The sequence below is a fragment of the Entelurus aequoreus genome, linkage group LG07, assembly GCF_033978785.1.
Source record: "Entelurus aequoreus isolate RoL-2023_Sb linkage group LG07, RoL_Eaeq_v1.1, whole genome shotgun sequence".
Lineage (NCBI taxonomy): Eukaryota > Metazoa > Chordata > Actinopteri > Syngnathiformes > Syngnathidae > Entelurus > Entelurus aequoreus.
In genome coordinates, this window is record NC_084737.1 from 8,085,790 (window position 1) to 8,108,307 (window position 22,518).

General features: G+C 35.3%; 1 protein-coding gene across 2 annotated transcripts in view; it reads left to right on the forward strand.

Moving 5' to 3' along the window:
- itga5 (integrin, alpha 5 (fibronectin receptor, alpha polypeptide)) overlaps nucleotides 1-22,518 on the forward strand; it is a 189,005-nt gene that overhangs the window by 97,940 nt on the left and 68,547 nt on the right. For both annotated transcript variants that reach the window (XM_062052527.1, XM_062052528.1), the window contains exons 12-16: nucleotides 3,763-3,815; nucleotides 3,895-4,103; nucleotides 7,811-8,002; nucleotides 8,076-8,121; nucleotides 14,763-14,876. In XM_062052527.1, coding sequence (XP_061908511.1) covers nucleotides 3,763-3,815; nucleotides 3,895-4,103; nucleotides 7,811-8,002; nucleotides 8,076-8,121; nucleotides 14,763-14,876 — 614 coding nt within the window. The remainder of the gene's footprint in view (nucleotides 1-3,762; nucleotides 3,816-3,894; nucleotides 4,104-7,810; nucleotides 8,003-8,075; nucleotides 8,122-14,762; nucleotides 14,877-22,518) is intronic.

Below are 22,518 nucleotides of genomic sequence, written 5' to 3' on the forward strand. Positions count from 1 at the left end.
CATAATATGATTTTTTTTAAAGGAAAAACGATTTTGTGACAATAAAAAATCTAGATACGCTCCTGTACTTGGTATCATTACAGTGGATGTCAAGTGTAGATCCACCCATGGCGTTTGTTTACATTGTGACGGCGGTGAGCTATTGTATCCTCCTACGGTGTGTAGTGACGCATGTTTAGCTATTCCTCCTCCTCCAGTGATAATGCTACTTGTAAGAAACTCACTTTATTTGTCGCCATGGAGGCGAGGATTAGTGATTCAGTGTTATAACTTCACCTTTATCTTTACTTATTACACCAAAATGCGTCCATTCTCCCTTTTCTGTCTACACACTGTGTCTGCTTGTAAGTACTCTGTGTGTGTGCGCTGCCCAACATGCTCCTCTGCTGGTAAAACCAGCAATGTCACCACGTGACGACGCGCCGTCATGCCCGGGAACCGGTACTTTTCAAACAGTATGGTACCGTTTTTGATTCATTAGTACCGCCATCCTATACTAGTACCGGTATACCCTACAAGCCTAGTACAAAGTGAATGTAGGAAGCTTTTAATAAGCTTATACCTTTTTGGTCAGGAAATGTAAACCGATACTTTTATTTATTTATCTGCTATGCACTTGAAGTGTACTGTTTACATGAACTGATGACCAAATATAAAAATTACAAAAAAACGTTGAATCGAACGAAGCTCAGATTCCTTCAGATCCTTCTTTTGCTTGGTCATTTGTCATTCCGTCGCAGCTCAAAGTTCCTCACTTGTGGCGTCAGCGTTGGCAGTCGGTGTGGCCGTTTCCTCCGCTGCCAGCTGATTGTGGTTCCCAGCAGGGACGGGGCATGATAAATCCATTTTTGCAGGATTAAGGGAGCAGATGGCGCGAGTAAATCAGGCCCCTCGACTTGCCTGCCGCGGGAATAATTGGAGCAGGGAGTAATGGAGTGTAGCGTGGAGTCGCTCGCCTAAAGGTCAGAGAGTGTGTGCGTTAGGCTTGTACGGTATACCGGTGCTAGTGTGATGGAAAATGGATGGAGTCAGGTTCCCAAAGCTGATGAAATTAGCCTTTCTGCATCCTTTCAACTTTGGTACTTTTGGTGTTGGACTATTTTAAACTACATATTGGTTTGTTGTTAGTCTTGCTATCACATACATATCTAAAACACAGAAGGATAGAAAATGTATGGAGTGAGGTTCCCAAAGTTGATGACATTAGCCTCTCTGCATCCCTTCAACTTTGGTACTTTTGGTGTGGAACTATTTTGAACAAAAAAATAACAATGTTTGTTGTTAGTCTTGCTGTCACATATATATCTACAACACAGACTTATAGAAAATGGATGGAGTGAGGTTCCCAAAGTTGATGAAATTAGCCTCTCTGCATCCCTTCAACTTTGGTACTTTTGGTGTGGAACTATTTTGAACAAAAAAATAACAATGTTTGTTGTTAGTCTTGCTATCACATACATATCTACAACACAGACTTATGGAAAATGGATGGAGTGAGGTTCCCAAAGTTGATGAAATTAGCCTCTTTGCATTCTTTCCATTTTGGTACTTTTTGTGTCAGACTATTTTGAACTATCAATCAATCAATCAATGTTTATTTATATAGCCCTGGATCACAAGTGTCTCAAAGGGCTGTAACTAAAAAGTAACAAAGTTTGTTGTTAGTCTTGCTATCACATACATATCTACAACACAGACTTATGGAAAATGGATGGAGTGAGGTTCCCAAAGTTGATGAAATAAGCCTCTTTGCCTTCTTTCAATTTTGATACTTTATGTGTCGGACTATTTTGAACTAAAAAATAACAATGTTTGTTGTTAGTATTGCAATCACATATATAGCTGCAACACAAACTGGTGTGAAGGGAATGGAGTGAGGTTCCAAAAGCTGTTAATGTTATCTTATTTGCTTTATTTTGCCGTGGAACTATTTTGAACGAAAAATAGCCTATTTTGTTGTTAGTATTGCAGTTACATACATATCTAAAACACAGATTGATGTAAAATGGTTGGAGTCAGGTTCCAAAAGCTGATGAAATTAGCCTCTCTGCATCCCTTCAACTTTGGTACTTTTGGTGTGAAACTATTTTGCCCTAAATATAAACTAAGTTTGTTGTTGTTATTGAAATGACAGACGTAGCTATAACACTTGCTGGTGGGAAATGGATGGAGTGAGGTTCCCTAGGATGGTGAAATTAGCACTTGATTAGTTTGGTGCCTTGTACATGTTGATATTTCTGAGAAGAATCATGACTGTATTTTGTCCCACTTAAAGGCCTACTGAAATGATTTTTTTAAAAATTTAAACGGGAATAGCTGATCCATTCTCTGTGTCATACTTGATCATTTCGCGATATTGCCATATTTTTGCTGAAAGGATTTAGTAGAGAACATCGACGATAAAGTTCGCAACTTTTGGTCGCTGATAAAAAAAAAGCCTTGCCTGTACCGGAAGTAGCGTGACGTCACAGGTTGAAGGGCTCCTCACATTTCCGCATTGTTTACACCAGCAGCGAGAGCGATTCGGACCGAGAAAGCGACGATCACCCCATTAATTTGAGCCAGGATGAAAGATTCGTGGATGAGGAACGTGAGAGTGACGGACTAGAGTGCAGTGCAGGACGCATCTTTTTTCGCTCTGACCGTAACTTAGGTACAAGCTGGCTCATTGGATTCCACACTCTCTCCTTTTTTCTATTGTGGATCACGGATTTGTATTTTAAACCACCTCGGATACTATATCCTCTTGAAAATGAGAGTCGAGAACGCGAAATGGACATTCACAGTGACTTTTATCTCCGTGACAATACATCGGCGAAGCAATTTAGCTACGGAGCTAACGTGATAGCATCGGGCTTAACTGCAGATAGAAACAGACGAAATAAACCCCTGACTGGAAGGATAGACAGAAGATCAACAATACTATTAAACCGTGGACATGTAACTACACGGTTAATGCTTTCCAGCCTGGCGAAGCTTAACAATGCTGTTGCTAACGACGCCATTGAAGCTAACTTAGCAACGGGACCTCACAGAGCTATGCTAAAAACATTACCCCTCATCTGCTCATCAACACCCGTGCTCACCTGCGTTCCAGCGATCGACGGAGTGACGAAGGACTTCACCCGATCACAGATGCGGTCGGCGGCTAGCGTCGGATAGCGCGTCTGCTATCCAAGTCAAAGTCCTCCTGGTTGTGTTGCTGCAGCCAGCCGCTAATACACCGATCCCACCTACAGCTTTCTTCTTTGCAGTCTTCATTGTTCATTAAACAAATTGCAAAAGATTCACCAACACAGATGAATTTTGCGATGAAAACCGAGCTTTTTGTATCGGATACAATGTGTCCGAATACTTCCGTTTCGACCACTGACGTCACGCGCATACGTCATCATACATAGACGTTTTCAACCGGAAGTTTAGCGGGAAATTTAAAATTGCACTTTATGTTAACCCGGCCGTATTGGCATGTGTTGCAATGTTAAGATTTCATCATTGATATATAAACTATCAGACTGCGTGGTCGCTAGTAGTGGCTTTCAGTAGGCCTTTAAGTTTGAAAGTTGTTTAGCTCGGAGCCTCATGCTTTGTTGCCTTTTTGTGCGATCTTCCGTTGATTTGATAAGTGGAAAGAGCATCATCAGTGTGGGAAATAGAAGATCTTTGTTTGAACAGTGACAAGTTCCACTCTCTCAGAAGTGAAGCACACCTTCTGAATTGTACAGGAAATGTAATGACAACAATCCCTGTCTTTGTCTCCAGATGGGATCCTATTTCGGCTACGCGGTGGCGACCGCCGACATCAACAGCGACGGGTGAGAATTGAAGGCCACCGCCGAGTCGTTACACCTGGCGTCAAAGTGTCTCGAGTCTAAAGCGCCGTTGTGTCTGCAGGATGGCGGACCTGCTGGTGGGCGCCCCCATGTTCATGACGCGGGGGTCCGACGGCCGCCTGGAAGAAATGGGACGCGTCTACGTTTACCTGCAGCGCGCGCCCCTGAGCCTGGAACTCAGCCTGCCTCACCTGACCGGCGCTCAGGTGTTTGGGAGATTTGGCAGCACCATCGCGCCGCTGGGAGATCTCAACCAGGATGGCTTCAACGGTGAGAAGGATACCTGAGGTTAAAGTTCACAGGACTTCACGCGATTTAACTACTTTTATGCTACATCAACATATTTACAGTATTATAAACAATTGGGAAATTCTCAGTGGGGTTGTCTACAGCCACACATTTGTAATTTTGAAAAGAAAACGGACACATTATTGTTAAAGTAGCAGAGGTTGAAGCTCATATTTATACTATTATAAATATATTATTATTCTGTATGTTTTATAATTGAAAAGGGACAGAAAATGGCAATATTTTATACACATTTCTGTTTTATATCATAACAGATTTTTGAAAAATTAATATTTTTTGGTGCTAAAAAAAGAAAAGAAAATATATAAGATCAATCTAGAAATATTCAAAATATGTTACTGAAATATTGATAATAATGATAGAAATATATAGAATTGAATATGTAGAAAATATATACTAAATATATCATTTATATATATATATATAAATTTGAAAAATTAAAATAAATTTAAAAAATATATATAAATATGTAGAAAATAATAAAATATATAACTTTTTTGTTTTAAATTTTGAATTTTTTACTTATTTTTCTTTTCATATATTTATTTTATTCCTGCTTGTATTTCTTTTATTTGTGTTTTGTCATCATATGTTTTTTCTTGTGATATAGATCCCCCTGAGTCTGAAATAAAAAGACTATTAACTATTAAAACATGTAAAAAACTATACTACAAATATAAAATGTTAGAATAGATCTTTTAAAAAAATAACATAAAACAATGTGGAAATATATCAAGTAAAATATATAAAAGGTGTTTTAAAAATAAAATATATAATATATATTTGCAAAAAAATATTTAAAGGTAAAAATATTTATTGAAAGAAATAAAATTGAATGAATAAAAATATGTTTTTTTTTTCAATTAAAACATTATTTCAAAATGTCACTAAAACAAAGAACAATGTGTGTGTTTTATCTGGGATTAATCAGAATAGGAATACATAGAATTGAATATGTAGAAAATATATAAAAAGTATAAAATATATAATGTAAAACTTATAAAAAAAAAGTATACTACCAATAAAAATTTTTTAAATATTAAGATAGATATTTAAAAAAAAAAAAAGATAAAACAATGTAGAAATGTATGAAGTAAAATACTGTATAGGAATATATAGAATTGAATATGTAGAAAATATGTAAAAAGTATAAAATATATGATGTAAAACATTAAAAAGTATACTACAAATATTAGAATATAAAATATTTAGATATATCTTTTTAAAAAATAAGATAAAATAATGTAGAAATATACCAATTAAAATATAAAAAAAAGGTGTTTAAAAAAAAAAATTTTGAAGGTAAAAATATTTTTGAAATAAATTAAATTGAATAAATACAAATATGTTGTTATTTTCAATTATAACATTATTTCAAACTGTCACTAAAACAAATAACAATGTGTGTGTTTTATCTGGGATCAATCAGAATAGGAATATATAGAATTGAATATGTAGAAAATATATAAAAAGTAAAAAATATATAATGTTAAACTTATTAAAAAAAAAGTGTACTACAAATATAACAATTCAAAATATTAAGATAAATAAAAATAAAAAAAGATAAAACAATGTCGAAATATATGAAGTAAAATATATAAAAAAAACATTTTTGAAATAAAATATATAATAAATATTTGCAAAAAAAAAATTTAAAGGTAAAAATATTTTTGAAATAAATTAAATTGAATAAATACAAATATGTTATTTTCAATTACCGGTATAACATTATTTCAAAATGTCACTAAAACAAAGAACCATGTGTGTGTTTTATCTGGGATCAATCAGAATAGGAATATATTGAGACACTTGTGATTTAGGGCTATGTAAATAAACATTGATTGATTGATTGATTGATATAGAATTGAATATGTAGAAAATATATAAAAAGTAAAAAATATATAATGTTAAACTTATAAAAAAAAGTGTACTACAAATATAACAATTCAAAATATTAAGATACATTTTAAAAAAAAAAAGATAAAACAATGTCGAAATATATGAAGTAAAATATATAAAAAAAACATTTTTGAAATAAAATATATAATAAATATTTGCAAAAAAAAAATTTAAAGGTAAAATTTTTTTTGAAATAAATTCAATTGAATAAATACAAATATGTTATTTTCAATTATAACATTATTTCAAAATGTCACTAAAACAAAGAACCATGTGTGTGTTTTATCTGGGATCAATCAGCTGTGATTTATCTCAGTAAAAACACTAAACTGCACTAAAGTGGTGGCCCTAAAGACCTGACATGTCTAAAGTGGTGGCCCTAAAGACCTGACATGTCTAAAGTGGTGGCCTAAAGACCTGACATGTCTAAAGTGGTGGCCCTAAAGACCTGACATGTCTAAAATGGTGGCCCTAAAGACCTGACATGTCTAAAGTGGTGGCCCTAAAGACCTGACATGTCTAAAATGGTGGCCCTAAAGACCTGACATGTCTAAAGTGGTGGCCCTAAAGACCTGACATGTCTAAAATGGTGGCCCTAAAGACCTGACATGTCTAAAGTGGTGGCCCTAAAGACCTGACATGTCTAAAGTGGTGGCCCTAAAGACCTGACATGTCTAAAATGGTGGCCCTAAAAACCTGACATGTCTAAAGTGGTGGCCCTAAAGACCTGACATGTCTAAAATGGTGGCCCTAAAGACCTGACATGTCTAAAATGGTGGCCCAAAAGACCTGACATGTCTAAAATGGTGGCCCTAAAGACCTGACATGTCTAAAGTGGTGGCCCTAAAGACCTGACATGTCTAAAATGGTGACCCTAAAGACCTGACATGTCTAAAGTGGTGGCCCTAAAGACCTGACATGTCTAAAGTGGTGGCCCTAAAGACCTGACATGTCTAAAGTGGTGGCCTAAAGACCTGACATGTCTAAAGTGGTGGCCCTAAAGACCTGACATGTCTAAAATGGTGGCCCTAAAGACCTGACATGTCTAAAGTGGTGGCCCTAAAGACCTGACATGTCTAAAATGGTGGCCCTAAAGACCTGACATGTCTAAAGTGGTGGCCCTAAAGACCTGACATGTCTAAAATGGTGGCCCTAAAGACCTGACATGTCTAAAGTGGTGGCCCTAAAGACCTGACATGTCTAAAGTGGTGGCCCTAAAGACCTGACATGTCTAAAATGGTGGCCCTAAAAACCTGACATGTCTAAAGTGGTGGCCCTAAAGACCTGACATGTCTAAAATGGTGGCCCTAAAGACCTGACATGTCTGAAGTGGTGGCCCTAAAGACCTGACATGTCTAAAATGGTGGCCCAAAAGACCTGACATGTCTAAAATGGTGGCCCTAAAGACCTGACATGTCTAAAGTGGTGGCCCTAAAGACCTGACATGTCTAAAATGGTGACCCTAAAGACCTGACATGTCTAAAGTGGTGGCCCTAAAGACCTGACATGTCTAAAGTGGTGGCCCTAAAGACCTGACATGTCTAAAATGGTGGCCCTAAAGACCTGACATGTCTAAAGTGGTGGCCCTAAAGACCTGACATGTCTGAAGTGGTGGCCCTAAAGACCTGACATGTCTAAAATGGTGGCCCAAAAGACCTGACATGTCTAAAATGGTGGCCCTAAAGACCTGACATGTCTAAAGTGGTGGCCCTAAAGACCTGACATGTCTAAAATGGTGACCCTAAAGACCTGACATGTCTTCTCCACAGACGTGGCGGTCAGCTGTCCATTCGGCGGGGAGGACCAGCAGGGTTTGGTCTACATCTACAACGGCTTCCCCCACGGTCTCCGAGAAAAGCCGTCCCAGGTGATCGCGGGCCAGTGGGCCGCAGGTTCAATCCCCGCCAGTTTCGGCTTCGCACTCCGAGGCGCTGAGGACCTGGACAGGAACGGCTATCCGGGTACATAGACTTTAAAAATACAGTTTTTAGCCTTTTTTACGTGTTTTTTAAACATACTTCCGCATTTTTCCAGATCTGATCGTTGGTGCCTTCGGCGTTGATAAGGCGGTTCTCTACAGGTATGTTGAACAGGTGTCATATTTAATAAGACGGAGTCCCTGGACCACTTTGTGTTCACATTGCCTCCATTAGTCCTTGGCAATCCATATTGGTGCAGTTGGTTTGATCAGGTGTGAACACAATAATCGGAGAAATTCCTTGGTCTGTGGTCGGAAACATTCTACCTTTCATCCCCAAAATCCACCAACTGATTAGGATCAGAAAAAAAAACCGAACCAGAGATATGAAACCACTTAAAAGGGACCCGGTTTACGTTCTGATAGCCTTTAAGTGTGACGCGGCCTAAGTCAACTCAAGGGCAATACAAAGCAAATTGAATCTGGATCACTTTGTGTTCACATTGCACTTGTCTAATGAACTACTAAACCTGAAGTGAACTGAACTGAAACCACTTATTTAAAAAATTAAAGTCAGTCCGCTTGAAAAAAAGAAACTCAAAAAAGTGAGTTTTAGTTTAGACACTAAGAGGAAATTACAAGACAAAGTCAATCTGGATCACTTTGTGTTCACATTACGCAAGTCTAATTAATGACTAGACTTAAAGTGAACTGAACTCAGACCAGGTCTTTTGAAACTGAAGTCAGCGTTTTTAAAAACAATCATCAGAACAGCAACTTAGTCCACAATAATTTAAACACTATGATGAAAACACAAGGCAAAGTCAATCTGGATCACTTTGTGTTCACATTGCACTTGTATAATGAACTACTAAACCTGAAGTGAACTGAACTGAACTGAAACCACTTATTTAAAAAATTAAAGTCAGTCCGCTTGAAAAAAAGAAACTCAAAAAAGTGAGTTTTAGTTTAGACACTAAGAGGAAATTACAAGACAAAGTCAATCTGGATCACTTTGTGTTCACATTACGCAAGTCTAATTAATGACTAGACTTAAAGTGAACTGAACTCAGACCAGGTCTTTTGAAGCTGAAGTCAGTGTTTTTAAAAACAATCATCAGAACAGCAACTTAGTCCACAATAATTTAAACACTATGACGAAAACACAAGGCAAAGTCAATCTGGATCACTTTGTGTTCACATTGCACTTGTCTAATGAACTACTAAACCTGAAGTGAACTGAACTGAAACCACTTATTTTAAAAATTAAAGTCAGTCCTCTTGAAAAAAAGACTCAGAAAAGTGACTTTTAGCTTAGACACTAAGAGGAACTTACAAGGCAAAGTCAATCTGGATCACTTTGTGTTCACATTACACAAGACTAATTAACGACCAGACCTAAAGTGAACTGAACTCAGACAACTTTATTTGAAATTCAGATCAGTCTTGTAAAAAAACAAAAAACAGAACAGTGACTTTGTTGTTCTTGCATTCACATTAGTTGTGAAACTATGAAGAAAACCAAAAAATTAAGTCAATCTGAATCACTTTACGTTCACATTAAACAAGTCGAAATAACGACTGGACTTAAAGTGAACCGAACTGGGACCAATGCGTCTGAAACTGATGTCAGTCTTCTTCAAAAATCATCAGAACAGCAACTTAGTTCACATTAATTTAAACACTATGACGAAAACACAAAGCAAAGTCAATCTGGATCACTTTGTGTTCACATTGCACTTGTCTAATGAATTACTAAACCTGAAGGGAAGTGAAGTGAACTGAAACCACTTATTTAAAAAATTAAAGTCAGTCCGCTTGAAAAAAAAGAAACTCAGAAAAGTGACTTTTAGTTTAGACACTGGGAGGAACTTACAAGGCAAAGTCAATCTGGATCACTTTGTGTTCACATTACACAAGTCTAATTAATGACTAGAATTAAAGTGAACTGAACTCAGACCAGGTTTTTTGAAACTGAAGTCAGCGTTTTTAAAAACAATCATCAGAACAACGACTTAGTTCACATTAATTTAAACACTATGACGAAAACACAAGGCAAAGTCAATCTGGATCACTTTGTGTTCACATTGCACTTGTTTAATGAATTACTAAATCTGAAGTGAACTGAACTGAAACCACTTATTTTAAAAATTAAAGTCAGTCCGCTTGAAAAAAAGAAACTCAGAAAAGTGACTCAGTTCTTTTAGTTTAGACACTGAGAGGAACTTACAAAGCAAAGTCAATCTGGATCACTTTGTGTTCACATTACACAAGTCTAATTAATGACTAGACCTAAAGTGAACTGAACTCAGACAACTTTATTTGAAATTCAGATCAGTCTTGTAAAAAAAATGAACAGAACAGTGACTTTGTTGTTCTTGCATTCACATTAGTTGTGAAAAACTATGAAGAAAACCAAAAGTTAAGTCAATCTGAATCACTTTATGTTTACATTGAACAAGTCAAAATAACGACTAGACTTAAAGTGAACTTAGACCACTGCTTCTGAAACTGATGTCAGTCTTCTTCAAAAATCATCAGAACAGCAACTTAGTTCACATTCATTTAAACACTATGATGAAAACACAAAGCAAAGTCAATCTGGATCACTTTGTGTTCACATTGCACTTGTCTAATGAACTATTCAACCTGAAGTGAACTGAACTGAAACCACTTATTTTAAAAATTGAAGTCAGTCCGCTTGAAAAAAAGAAACTCAGAAAAGTGACTCAGTTCTTTTAGTTTAGACACTGAGAGGAAATTACAAGGCAAAGTCAATCTGGATCACTTTGTGTTCACATTACACAAGTCTAATTAATGACTAGAATTAAAGTGAACTGAACTCAGACCAGGTTTTTTGAAACTGAAGTCAGCGTTTTTAAAAACAATCATCAGAACAGCGACTTAGTTCACAACAATTTAAACACTATGACGAAAACACAAGGCAAAGTCAATCTGGATCACTTTGTGTTCACATTGCACTTGTCTAATGAACTACTAAACCTGAAGTGAACTGAACTGAAAAATTTAAATCAGTCCGCTTAAAAAAAGAATTTCGGAAAAGTGACTTAGTTCTTTTAGTTTAGACACTGAGAGGAAATTACAAGGCAAAGTCAATCTGGATCACTTTGTGTTCAAACTAGACAAGTCTGATTAATGACTAGACCTAAAGTGAACTGAACTCAGACAACTTTATTTGAAATTCAGATCAGTCTTGTAAAAAAACAAAAAACAGAACAGTGACTTTGTTGTTCTTGCATTCACATTAGTTGGGAAACTATGAAGAAAACCAAAAGTTAAGTCAATCTGAATCACTTTATGTTCACATTGAACAAGTCAAAATAATGACTAGACTTAAAGTGAACCGAACTGAGACCACTGCTTCTGAAACTGATGTCAGTCTTCTTCAAAAATCATCAGAACAGCGACTTAGTTCACAATAATTTAAACACTATGACGAAAACACAAAGCAAAGTCAATCTGGATCACTTTGTGTTCACATTGCACATATCAAATTAACCTCTGGATGGGAAGTAAACTGAACTGAGACCACTTCTTTTGAGACTAAAGTCAGTCTTCTTAAAAAAACAGTGACTTAGTTTAAATTAATTTAGACACTACAGTATGAGAAAAATGCAAATTAAAGTCAAGCAGTACCACTTGATGTTTACATTGCACAAGTGAAATAATGACAAGACAAAGTGAATTGAACTGAGACCGCTTCTTTTGAAACTGAAGTCAGTCTTGTTAAAAAAAAAATCATCAGGACAGCCACTTAGTCCTTTTTGCGTTGACATTAGTTTCGACACCAAGACTGAAATACAAGGTAGAGTCAATCTGGATCACTTTGTGTTCACATCGCACAAGCGAATGACCGACTCAACTTAAAGTGAACTGAACTGACACCACTTCTTTTGAAAACAGACATCAGAAGTTGACATTAATTTAGACACTGTGATGAAAATACAATGTAAAGTCAATCTGGATCACTTTGTGTTCACATTGCACGTATCTAATGAATCCCTGGACTTAAAGTGAACTGAACTCGGACTACTTTTTTGACAATGAGGTAGTTCTTTTCAGGAGGGGGGGTGGAAAAACCATCCCAACAGTGACTTAGTTCTTTTTGCGTTGACATTAGTTTACGACGACAATACAAGGTGAATAGAAATTAGAATCATACAAAATACAAAGTGAACCTGGATCACTTTGTGTTCACATTGCACGTCTTATGAACCACTTTTTTTCTTGCTTTTACGTTCACACTGGCTCAGCTAAATACCCGAAGGAGGTGAGTTTCCTGAGCTTGTTTGGAGTGTTCACATGTGCACACAGATTCTTCACTCTGAACTAGGATTGTACGGTATACCAGTACTAGTATAGTATGGCGGTACTAATGAATCAAAAACAGTACTATAGTCTGTTTGAAAAGTACCGATTCCCAACGGGCATGACGGCACGCCATCGTCACGTCATGACATTGCTGGTTTTACAAGCAGAGGAGCATGTTCGGCAGCGCGCACACACAGAGTACGTACAAGCAGACACAGTGTGTAGACAGAAAAGGGAGAATGGACGCATTTTGGTGTAAAAAGTCAAGATAAAGGTGAAGTTATAACACTGAAACACCCTCAGGAAGAGCTGCTTTAACACATGGCTAGATAGTTTGTGGCTCGTACTTCTAAATCACTAATCCTGGCCTCCATGGCGACAAATAAAGTGAGTTTCTTACAAGTAGCATTATCACTGGAGGACGAGGAATAGCTAAACATGCTTCACTATACACCGTAGGAGGATACAATAGCTCACCGGTGTCACAATGTAAACAAACGCCATGGGTGGATCTACACCTGACATCCACTGTAATGATACCAAGTACAAGAGCGTATCTAGTCGATACTACTATGATTACATCGACATTTTTTATCGTCGCAAAATCTTTTTTCATTTTTCAGAAATTCATATTATGTTTATAAAGTCAGTAAATACGTCCCTGGACACATGAGGACTTTGAATATGACCAATATATGATCCTGTAACTACTTGGTATCGGATCGACACCCAAATTTGTGGTATCATCCAAAACTAATGTAAAGTATCAAAGAAGAGAAGAATAAGTGGATTATTACATTTTAACAGAAGTGTAGATAGAACATGTTGAAACAGAAATAAGCATATATTAACAGTAGATTAATAATCAATTTTTACAGTTTGTCCTTTATAATGTGTACAAAATAATAGGTGTATAAATGACACAATATGTTACTGCATAGACTAATTAGGAGTCTTTGTTTGTTTACTTACTACTAAAAGACAAGTTGTCTAGTATTTTCACTATTTTATTTAAGGACTAAATTACAATAATAAACATATGTTTAATCTACCCTAAGATTTTTTGTTCAAATAAAGACAATAATGACATTTTTTGTGGTCCCCTTTATTAAGAAAAGTACAGAAAAGTATCAAAATACATTTTGGTACCGGTACCAAACTATTGGTATCTGGACAACCCTAGACACAATCCAAACAACCTTCCCTAGTCATGGTGCAAAAAAACGCTAAATTACACTCATTTAAATCCATGAAAGTGCATGATGGGAAAAAAATGTAAAACACTCTCCACACTTGTCCTTTATATTGTGTACAAAATAATAGGTGTATAAATGACACAATATGTTACTGCATAGACTAATTAGGAGTTTTTGTTTGTTTACTTACTACTAAAAGACAAGTTGTCTAGTATGTTCACTATTTTATTTAAGGACTAAATGACAATAATAAACATATGTTTCATGTACACTAAGATTTTTTGTTACAATAAAGACAATAATGACATTTTTGTGGTCCCTTTTATTAAGAAAAGTACCGAAAAGTATCGAAATACATTTTGGTACTGGTACCAAACTATTGGTATCGGGACAACCCTCGACACAATCCAAACAACCTTCCCTAGTCATGGTGCAAAAAACGCTAAATTACACTCATTTAAATCCATGACAGTGCATGATGTGAAAATGTTTTAAACACTCTCCACACTTGTCCTTTATAATGTGTTCAAAATAATAGGTGTATAAATGACACAATATGTTACTGCATAGACTAATTAGGAGTCTTTGTTTGTTTACTTACTACTAAAAGACAAGTTGTCTAGTATGTTCAACATTTTATTTAAGGACTAAATTACAATAATAAACATATGTTTCATGTACAATAAGATTTTTTGTTCAAATAAAGACAATAGTGACATTTTTTGTGGTCCCTTTTATTAAGAAAAGTACCGAAAAGTATCTAAATACATTTTGGTACCGGTACCAAACTATTGATATCGGGACAACCCTAGACACAATCCAAACAACCTTCCCTAGTCATGGTGCAAAAAAAAAAAAAAGCTAAATTACACTCATTTAAATCCATGAAAGTGCATGATGGGAAAATGTTTTAAACACTCTCCACACTTGTCCTTTATAATGTGTACAAAATAATAGGTGTATAAATGACACAATATGTTACTGCATAGACTAATTAGGAGTCTTTGTTTGTTTACTTACTACTAAAAGACAAGTTGTCTAGTATGTTCACTATTTTATTTAAGGACTAAATGACAATAATAAACATATGTTTCATGTACACTAACATTTTGTGTTCAAATAAAGACAGTAGTGACATTTTTTGTGGTCCCCTTTATCAAGAAAAGTATCGAAATACATTTTGGTACCGGTACCAAAACATTGGTACCGGGACAACCCCCCTCAGAACTGGTTTTGACAACGTGTCAACAACGTCTTGAGTCTTATCTCCCGCAGGTCGCGACCCATCGTCAACACCAGCGCCTCGCTGTCGGTCTACCCCGCCATGATCAACCCGGAGGAGAAGAACTGCATCAGCACCCAAGGGAACTCCACCGTGGCCGTCTCCTGGTGAGTACCCAGAACTGTGCCGTGTGCCGGGGAGCGCGTACGTACGTCTTCATACCACGGCGGTGCGTTCAATGGCGGCATTGTTACACCCCCCTAAATGTGCCCACTCTTCACTGTTGCGGAGGAGAGGAAACAGACGGCGGTCAACATGCGCCACGCCCCCCTCCTTGCCTAAATCAACCCCCAAGAGCCCTTTTCTCCATGAAGGAAAGTCTTGTGTACACATGTGTCTTGATTACCCAGCGATGACGACTTTTCAGAGGGGATAATGGCGAGGAGCGCGAGAGGGGAGGGGCCGGGAGTTTTTTTTCTTCCTTTTTCCTCCTTTTGGTTGCTTTGAATGCGATATTGTTTGGTAGTGGAACACAGCTGGGAAACATCAGGACACGTAGACTCGGAGGAGGAGGAGGAGGAGGAGGAGGAGGAGGAGGAGGAGCGCACACACACAGGAGCTTGTATGGAGATATTAGTGCTCCTCAATGGAGGCTCTTGTTCTCTTTCTGGGGTGAACATGACACAGTGACTCCCTCATGCACAATATTGTTCACAATGTTATTATTTTGACAATAGCAAGCCCTGGTCACCAATGCCTGCAAACTGGGGCTGATACAGTTTGATACCACTTTTATAAATAATAATTAAAAAAAGAATACCCCGACAATTACTAAAATGTATTTTTTTTCACTGTACACTTATATTTATGGAGCCCCTAAAGCAGGGGTCACCAACGCGGTGCCCGTGGGCACCAGGTAGCCCGTAAGGACCAGATGAGTAGCCCGCTGGCCTGTTCTAAAAATAGCTCAAATAGCAGCACTTACCAGTGAGCTGCCTCTATTTTTTAAATTTTATTTATTTACTAGCAAGCTGGTCTCGCTTTGCCCGACATTTTTAATTCTAAGAGAGATAAAACTCAAATAGAATTTGAAAATCCAAAAAAATATTTTAAAGACTTGGTCTTCACTTGTTTAAATAAATTCATTATTTTTTTTACTTTGCCTCTTATAACTTTCAGAAAGACAATTTTAGAGAAAAAATACAACCTTAAAAATGATTTTAGGATTTTTAAACACATATACCTTTTTACCTTTTAAATTCCTTCCTCTTCTTTCCTGACAATTTAAATCAATGTTCAAGTAAATTAATTTTTTTTATTGTAAAGAATAATAAATACATTTTTATTTAATTCTTCATTTTAGCTTCTGTTTTTTCGACGAAGAATATTTGTGAAATATTTCTTCAAACTTTGTATGATTAAAATTCCAAAAAATTATTCTGGCAAATCTAGAAAATCTGTAGAATCAAATTTAAAAAATCTTATTTCAAAGTGTTTTGAATTTCTTTTAAAATTTTTGTTCTGGAAAATCTAGAAGAAATAATGATTTGTCTTTGTTAGAAATATAGCTTGGTCCAATTTGTTATATATTCTAACAAAGTGCAGATTGTATTTTAACCTATTTAAAACATGTCATCAAAATTCTAAAATTAATCTTAGTCAGGAAAAATGACTAATAATGTTCCATTAATTATTTTTTTTATTTTTTCAAAAAGATTCGAATTAGCTAGTTTTTCTCTTCTTTTTTTCGGTTGAATTTTGAATTTTAAAGAGTCGAAATTGAAGATAAACTATGTTTCAAAATTTTATTGTCATTTTTTTTGTGTTTTCTCCTCTTTTAAACCGTTCAATTAAGTGTAAATATCATTAATTATTAATAATAACATAGAGTTAAAGGTAAATTGAGCAAATTGGCTATTTTCGGCAATTTATTTAAGTGTGTATCAAACTGGTAGCCCTTCGCATTAATCAGTACCCAAGAAGTAGCTCTTGGTTTCAAAAAGGTTGGTGACCCCTGCCCTAAAGGGACATGGGGGGAAAAAAATTTGTGGGGGAATTTTTTTATTTTTTTTTTATTTTTAGAAATGTATCATACATTTTTTTTGGGGGGGAGGGATTTTTTTAATTTTTTTGTTAAAACAAGAAAAGAAGACAATGTAAAATGTTTTAAAATATCTACAAATACATATATAGTATATATATATATTACAAGTATGTTGGAAATAATTTGAAATATATAAAAAATATATAGGAAACTATTTATAAAAATGTAAAAAAAAATGATGTAGAATTATTTAATCATACATACGTTATATTAAAAACATTCTTTTAAAAGAATAAAACAACATAAAATACAATATATACAAGTACTTTATGAGGGAAATGTTTAAAAAAATATATAAATATTCAGAAAAATGTTGACAAACAAGAAAAGAAGACAATGTAGGAATATTTAAAAATATCTGTAAATACATATATAGTATAGTACAGTGGTCCCCAACCTTTTTGTAGCTGCGGACCGGTCAACGCTTGAAAATTTGTCCCACACATAAAGAAATACAATCATGTGTGCTTACGGACTGTATCCCTGCAGACTGTATTGATTTATATTGATATATAATGTATATATTGTGTTTTTTTTGTTGATTTAATAAAAAAAAATAAAAAAAACATTTTTATTTTTTTATTTTTTTTATTTCTTGTGCGGCCCGGTACCAATCGGTGGTTGGGGTTCACTGGTATAGTATATATTGCAAGAATCTTACAAATGATTTGAAATATGTAAAAATATATAGGAAAGTATTTAAAAAATGTAAATTTAATGATGTAAAATGATTTAATCATACATACATAATATTAAAAAAATATTTTTTTTAAACATACAAAATGTAGAATTATTTTAGAATTGGAAAAATAGAATTTACAGAACTGGCCAAACGTTTGGACACACCTTCTCATTCACAACACAACTGACGGTCCCAACCTCATTGATAAAGCAAGAAATTCCACTAATCAACCCTGATAAGGCACACCTGTGAAGTGAAAACCATTACAGGTGACTACCTCTTGAAGCTCACATAGAGAATGCCAAGAGTGTGCGAAGCAGTAATCAGAGCAAAGGGTGGCTATTTTGAAGAAACTAGAGTACAAAACATGTTTTCAGTTATTTCACTTTTTTTTGTTAAGTACATAACTCCACATGTGTTCATTCATAGTTTTGATGTGACAATCTACAATGTAAATAGTCATGAAAATAAAGAAAACACATTGAATAAGAAGGTGTGTCCAAACCTTTGGCCTGTACTGTATGAGAAATAAATGTTTTAGAATGTAGAACAATTAGAAATGTTTTTAGAATATGACAAATCTTTGAAAAATATGAATATTAATTGCATATAAATATACAATATTTCAATTTTGTAATTTCATACTGGTAAAATTATATGAAAATGTTTCATTGTCGTCACCTGTCTTCGGTTATAGAAAAGTTTAAGGTAGCAGAGTCTGGGGTATGATTATGACAAGACAGGACAAGAAGTATTTGACATGTTGCCCTCCCCATAGACATCTTATAAGGGAACGCAGCATGGAGCGCTACTGCCGCTGACGAGACACGGGGCCGCCATCTTGGAGTGGTGATCCGCTCCACTCGGTGCAATTCATTTGGCAGGAGTAACGCATTTAATTCATCTTACCTCACTGAATACCACTGATTTTCACGTGTTTTTTTTGGTCATACGTGTAGCTATGATAAAGGACGCATGTTTTATTATTCATAGTTTGCTTAACAGTAATAGAATATTCTTATATGCTATAAGTGACCAGACGTCCCAGATCAAAACTGGGAATATAATCCCAGAGAAGGGGTCAGCTATTTTTAAGTTGAAGAAACAATATGATTAGGTTATATATACATGTGTATATCCTACATAAACAATGTATGAATACATTAGATATATATATATATATCTTAGAGACCTATAGACTGTATTGTACAAACCCCGTTTCCATATGAGTTGGGAAATTGTGTTAGATGTAAATATAAACGGAATACAATGATTTGCAAATCATTTTCAACCCATATTCAGTTGAATATGCTACAAAGACAACATATTTAATGTTCAAACTGATAAACTTTTTTTTTTTTTGCAAATAAACGTTAGAATTTGATACGAGCAACACGTGACAAAGAAGTTGGGAAAGGTGGCAATAAATACTGATAAAGTTGAGGAATGCTCATCAAACACTTATTTGGAACATACCACAGGTGAACAGGCTAATTGGGGTGCCATGATTGGGTATAAAAGTAGATTCCATGAAATGCTCAGTCATTCACGAACAAGGATGAGGCGAGGGTCACCACTCTGTCAACAAATGCCTGAGCAAATTGTTGAACAGTTTAAGAAAAACCTTTCTCAAGCAGCTATTGCAATGAATTTAGGGATTTCACCATCTACGCTCCGTAATATCATCAAAGGGTTCAGATAATCTGGAGAAATCACTGCACGTAAGTTATGTATTTTTTATGTACAGTAATTTCCGGACTATAAGCCGCACCTGCCTATAAGCCGCACCAGCTAAATTTAGGGGAAAATACAGATTGCTCCATATATAAGCCGCACCCGACTATAAGCCGCAGGGTTTTGATGTGTAATTAGCGTAGTATATAGGGGTTCCTGCTACCACGGAGGGGATTGTAGATGACTGTTTGGGAACGCAAAGCGTCCCATTTATTAACAATAAATCTTTCAATCATTCAATCAAACTTTCACATCTTTGACATGGCGAACAGCATTCGTGCAGAGTACAAATAATACAACGGTGCAAAGTAATACAAAGTGCTCTCCTGTACGTTATCAAAATAACCAGCCTACCGGTGTATAAAAAGTCAGTCTTTAATCATTGTGTCATCGTCTTCCTCCTGCGTACTAAAACCACCGAAATCCTCTTCGTCGGTGTCGGAGAAGAACAGGCCGTAAATAAGCCGCACCCTTGTATAAGCCGCAGGGACCAGAAGGAGGGGAAAAAGTAGCGGCTTATAGTCCGGAAATTACGGTATGTCACTTTGGATAAAAGTGTCTGCCAAATACTTCAACATAAACATATATAAACACCTGAAAGTCTTTATATCAGCTAAAACCACCAATCTGTTTCACTGGATTCAGAATAAAACCAAATTCTGTCTTACCCAACAATGTTAGTATTTGAATATTGTTACTTGAAGACTTATTCCTACTGTTAAGAAAGTATTGTCTTATACTTTGCCTAAAATGAGAATGCATCATAATCAGTGGCGGCTGGTGAATTTTGTTTTAGGTGGGGCTGAAAGTTTGTAAACCAAACCAACACCTGTAGGGGGGTCATCCTCCCCCAGAAGATTTCTTTGTGATTTTCACATACAAATGAAGCATTCTGGTGCATTCTGACAAAATAATGAAGACAAAATAGAACATTTCATAGGTTTGCAGGGAACTATATACAATATGCACTTTTCACAAAATACAACCAATAGTACGTTAATGTTAAATCTTACTTGTGAAAAGTAATCCCCCGATTCCTATTTTCAACAGTCCGCTCATTTGAGCAGGAAAACGCTGAACGCCATCTTTGGTTTTTACACTGCAAAAAGTCAGTGTTCAAAAACGAGAAAAAAAAATACAAAAATGAGGGGTATTTTATTTGAACTAAGCTAAATTATCTGCCAATAGAACAAGAAAATTTGGCTTGTCAAGACTTTCCAAAACAAATCAAATTAGCTAACCTCAATGAACCCAAAAATAGCTTAAAATAAGTATATTCTCACTAATAACAAGTGCACTTTTCTTGGTAGAAAAAAAAAAGACCTTTTTGCTCAATATGTTGAAAAATATTCTTAAATGAAGTAATTGCTAGTGCCATTATCTTGACATAATGATATGCGCTCGGCATTACATTTCTTGAAACCAGCAAACTTATACTAAAACATAATTTATTGTTCTTAATGGAAAGGCAACAAGGCAAGCGCTTGTTACTCTCGGGGTCTCCTAGCCGTTCGGGCAAATCCTATTGTCTAAAAATTAGAGATGTCCGATAATATCGGTCTGCCGATATTATCGGCCGATAAATGCGTTAAACTGTAATATCGGAAATTATCGGTATCGTTTTTTTTATTATCAGTATCGTTTTTTTTGTTGTTTTTTTTTAAATTAAATCCACATAAAAAACACAAGATACACTTACAATTAGTGCACCAACCCAAAAAACTTCCCTCCCCCATTTACACTCATTCAAACTCATTCACACAAAAGGGTTGTTTCTTTCTGTTATCAATATTCTGGTTCCTACATTATATATCAATATATATCAATATAGTCTGCAAGGGATACAGTCCGTAAGCACACATGATTGTGCGTGCTGCTGGTCCACTAATAATACTAACCTTTAACAGTTAATTTTACAAATTTTCATTAATTACTAGTTTCTATGCAACTGTTTTTATATTGTTTTACTTTCTTTTTTATTCAAGAAAATGTTTTTAATTTATTTATCTTATTTTATTTGATTCATTTTTTTTTTTTTAAAGTACCTTATCTTCACCATACCTGGTTGTCCAAATTAGGCATAATAATGTGTTAATTCCACGACTGTATATATTGGTTGATATCGGTATCGGTTGATATCGGTTGATATCGGTATCGGTAATTTTTTTAATTTTTTTTTAATTTTTAAAATTTTATTTTTTTTTATAATGTCCTGCCCAGCTTCTCGGGCAAATCATATAGCAGATGTAGATGCCCATATCGGCTGTTCAGATTTACTTTACAAAAGAGAAGTGTAGGATACTTCTCTTGTTGCCTTACTTGTATTTTGACTTTATTAAATGTATTTATATTATCATTTGGTGCAGCCGGGCCGGAGCAGGAGGGGATAGAAAGAGAGAAAAGGGAAGACAGAGGGGGGAATTGTGGGGACAAGAGGGGGATTAGACAGAGAGACAAAAACAACAACAGCAAACACAACAACAACAACAACAACAACAACAACAGAGCAACATCAGCAAATACGACATGTACAAATATGATGGTAAAAGTAATAGCAAATAAGCAGTTAGCGAAAATTAAAAAAAAAAAATATATATATATATATATATATATATATATATATATATATATATATATATATATATATATATATATATATATCGGTAATTAAAGAGTTGGACAATATCGGCATATCGGATATCGGCAAAAAGCCATTATCGGACATCCCTACTAAAAATGCATTTTTCCATGGATAACATGACATCATCGCTCCAAGTGCGTGCTCTTTCAGTCAATTAGTGCGCATATATACAGCCCGGCCCCCGGCCAAAAAAATTTTAATTGTAATTTTGAAGAATTTATCTGAATGTGCGTGAACTATTTCTGTTCAAAATTGTTAGAAATGTTAAATGTTTAAATATTAACTGTCAGTTCACTGTACTGTGCCGACTGTACTACTATATGAGTACGCATTTTCTATTGTTTCATTGAAAATAAAACAGCAAAGTCCATTTGGCTGTCATCTGTTTTAATTATGAGACACAATTGTGTCAAAGTCATGATTTTTTTTTTTTTCATGCTTGAAATAAGAAATGATGACTTTAAAAAAGCAGTTTTATACTTGTGAGTGTCGATGACACAACAGTTGATATTCTAGTTTCAAGCATGTTTTACTCAATATCGGTCATCAAATCTCAGCAACAAGCTGTAATATCTTACTGACGTCATTTAGGACCAAAACACTTAAAACAAGTAAAACACTCTAACATCAAATCTGCTTAGTGAGAAG